Source organism: Gavialis gangeticus, unplaced genomic scaffold (genome assembly GCF_001723915.1).
Source record: "Gavialis gangeticus isolate Ggan-Ray unplaced genomic scaffold, GavGan_comp1, whole genome shotgun sequence".
NCBI lineage: Eukaryota > Metazoa > Chordata > Crocodylia > Gavialidae > Gavialis > Gavialis gangeticus.
In genome coordinates, this window is record NW_017728995.1 from 7,879,436 (window position 1) to 7,882,239 (window position 2,804).

General features: G+C 41.8%; 1 protein-coding gene across 3 annotated transcripts in view; it reads left to right on the forward strand.

Annotated features, from left to right (window-relative positions):
- Positions 1-2,482, forward strand: part of MLF1 (myeloid leukemia factor 1) — a 25,754-nt gene extending 23,272 nt beyond the window's left edge. For all 3 annotated transcript variants that reach the window (XM_019503208.1, XM_019503209.1, XM_019503210.1), the window contains 2 exons: positions 217-349; positions 2,354-2,482. In XM_019503208.1, coding sequence (XP_019358753.1) covers positions 217-349; positions 2,354-2,465 — 245 coding nt within the window. In that variant the 3' untranslated portion in view covers positions 2,466-2,482. The remainder of the gene's footprint in view (positions 1-216; positions 350-2,353) is intronic.
- The last annotated feature ends 322 nt before the right edge of the window (positions 2,483-2,804 follow it).

Consider the following 2,804-nt stretch of genomic DNA (forward strand, 5'->3'; position numbering starts at 1 on the left):
TTTTTGGAAATATTTTTTCTAGTTCTTCTGTTATAAAAACTTTTCGTAACAGAGTGGTATGACATCAGTGGTATACATTATATTTGAAGCCATATTTACAAACATATGTCTGCTTATAAAACTGTTTTATTATAATTGTTTTGACTAATACAGCAGTTTAGCTGAATACTCTTTCATATTGCATTCAGTTAATTTTTTTTTTTTCAATGTTTGCAGCTGAGGCCCAGAACTTTGATGAGGAATGGCAGAAGAAGATTACTAAGTTCAGGCCATCTGGACCTAGAGGCAATTTAGATGCACCAAAGCATAGAAGTATCCATTACATAAACCAGGAGGGTGAAGCAAGAAGGTAGAAATCATTTCTGAAATGACTATGCTGCCAGCCTTTGCTTTTTCTGGAAAGAAAGTCATGTTTTTTTCATGAATAAGCAATTCCTGTTTGGAATCTTGAGAAGAAATAATATACTTTCTGCCTGCCTTTTATAATTAATGTAGTTTTTAAATACAACTTAGGACATTTTCATAGCTATTTGGTGGCTTTCAAAAGTACTGACAGTCTTAATACACAGTTGTCCAACTCCTGAGGGGCTGCAGGCCTTCCAGACTGTACCAACAGGGGGTGCATGCCCCCAGGCTGCACCAGGGTGAGCCATGAGTAGTGTTGCATGCATTTACCACTGCTGTACTGAGTACCCACTTGAGACACCCCATGCCTGCACTGTGGAGCCCTGGATTTGCCCTTAACTTCCTGCAACACACTGCTGCCCCATCCCAGATGGGGTAGGGACAGCAGGAAGTAGAAGGTGAAGGAGCGAGGAGGAGCCTAGAGGCTCTGGCTGCTATTACAGCCGGAGTGATGAGGGGAGCAGCAGCCAGGGGCTGCAGCTTACCCACTTGTGGGCTGCATGTTGCTCCTGGGTCACCAGTTGGATGACCCCGTCTTTAATCTATTTGGATATAATTTGGGTGCTAAATTCTTAGAACTTTATATCTTTTTGGGCAAAAATCTAATGACTAGAAAAATCTGTATGTTAAAAATAATGGGGTCACATAAACAGGGTTTATACATTAAGGCTAAGACTTTTAATTCCTTACTAGGGGTTGGATCTATCTCTGTCCATTAAGAGAAAGCATGTAGGGTGTGTCCTGATGAGTACGCGCTTGCGGTTTGAGGCGGCGCACACGCACGCATTTGCCATGCAGCTAATTTGCAGTGCAGGGGTTTTTTTTAATACTAGAAGATCCTGGGGTCAAAAAAAACCACCTCTGGCAAAAGAAGAGTGGCAAACGCAGCAGCAGCATGTGCTGCCAGAAGGGGAGCCTGGCTAGTCAGAGCCGCACTCTGGTTGCCGGCCAGGCCGCAAGCAGCTAGATTGTTACTGCTGCTCCTCTAGGAGGTCCCCAGGACCCCAAGTAAGGCTGCTGGCCCCAGCTGCCCCTACCTCACATGGGTCACTGCACTGCATGCCAGACTGTGTGTGTTGGGGTATGGCCAGGGACAAATAGCAGCAGCATAAGTATGTGCCACTGCTATCTGTCCTGTGGGAAATGCACCCCTGCAAGTGCATGCTCGCTGGGACGTGCCTGTAGAGTTCAGAAAGCTGCTGTATTCCTCCCATGAAAATATCTCCTGGGGTGAGGTGGCAAAGATTCAGAAGATCAGTTCTCCAATCTCACTGAAGACACTTTCTCATTGGATTCTCTCCTATCTGTGGCCCCCTCTCCTCCTGCTCCATAGCTTTTTTCTTATAATACAATTCCAGAAGGAGCCACAGAGTCTTTTATCAGTCTTGTGAGTGCTTGTCATCAACTGTGGACAAGATGCAACAAAAGTTATTGCCATGCCTAACTTCTGTAGGAGGTAAGTGATTGCAGCTGTGAAAAGTCTCCCAAACATTGCAGAGCATCTTCTTTCTAGCACTTCTGCAAGGTCATAGAAGGAATGATGCCATATAGCAGATGATGTATTACTTCTTTCATCAGTGTTCCAAGCTAAGTTGTGCCTGGGTATTCCTGTTGGAAGTCTGTTTAGAGTAACAAGCAAAGAACTGGATTGTTCTTGGTCCTTAGGTAGCGTATCATATGCGTCAATTAAAGTTTTGCCTGTAAGCAGTTCTGCTGCTGCCTCTTATCAAATGCCTTTGTGTGAATAACTTGGTAAAAATCCTAGGTTGCTGAAATATCTCTTCCACTAAAACAAAAATTGTAAAACAACTTAAATGCACATCATAAAGGTCTACATTAAATAGTTATCCCTGTGGGTTGTAAATGGCAAACAAAATGATGCATATCTTTTTTTTTTTCCTTCTCCAAATAGCATACAATTATTTGGATTTTGGTTTTGTTGTTTTAGGGAGAAACCCAATCAAAAAACACCAATTGCAGACTCCAGAAGACCTAAAGCTGCTTTAGAGAGCCTCAATGTGAAGGGATCTCACGTTCCCATCAGAACCAGCAAAAAATAAATGGCTTGCATACTCAATTGTATGGAGTGTCTTCAGAGAAGATAATAGTGCTGGATCACACACATAATGTATATATATCTCTCTCTATATATATAAGACCAGTCTCTATTCTTGTTCTTTTTAAACATTAGTGTGCCTTGCCACTCTGTTCATTTAAACACTGAATGTTCTTGGAAGACTCTAGTTGCTTGGTGACTGCACATCTTTTTAAGTAGTAAAAGAAAATATTTAACCTTAAAAAGCACTTTAAAATAGGCTTATTACTCTCTTATATTCTGTTTTAAAAGGTAGTACTTTGCCTTCCAAACTTTTTTTTTTCCTTCAAGTGCACTGATCTCA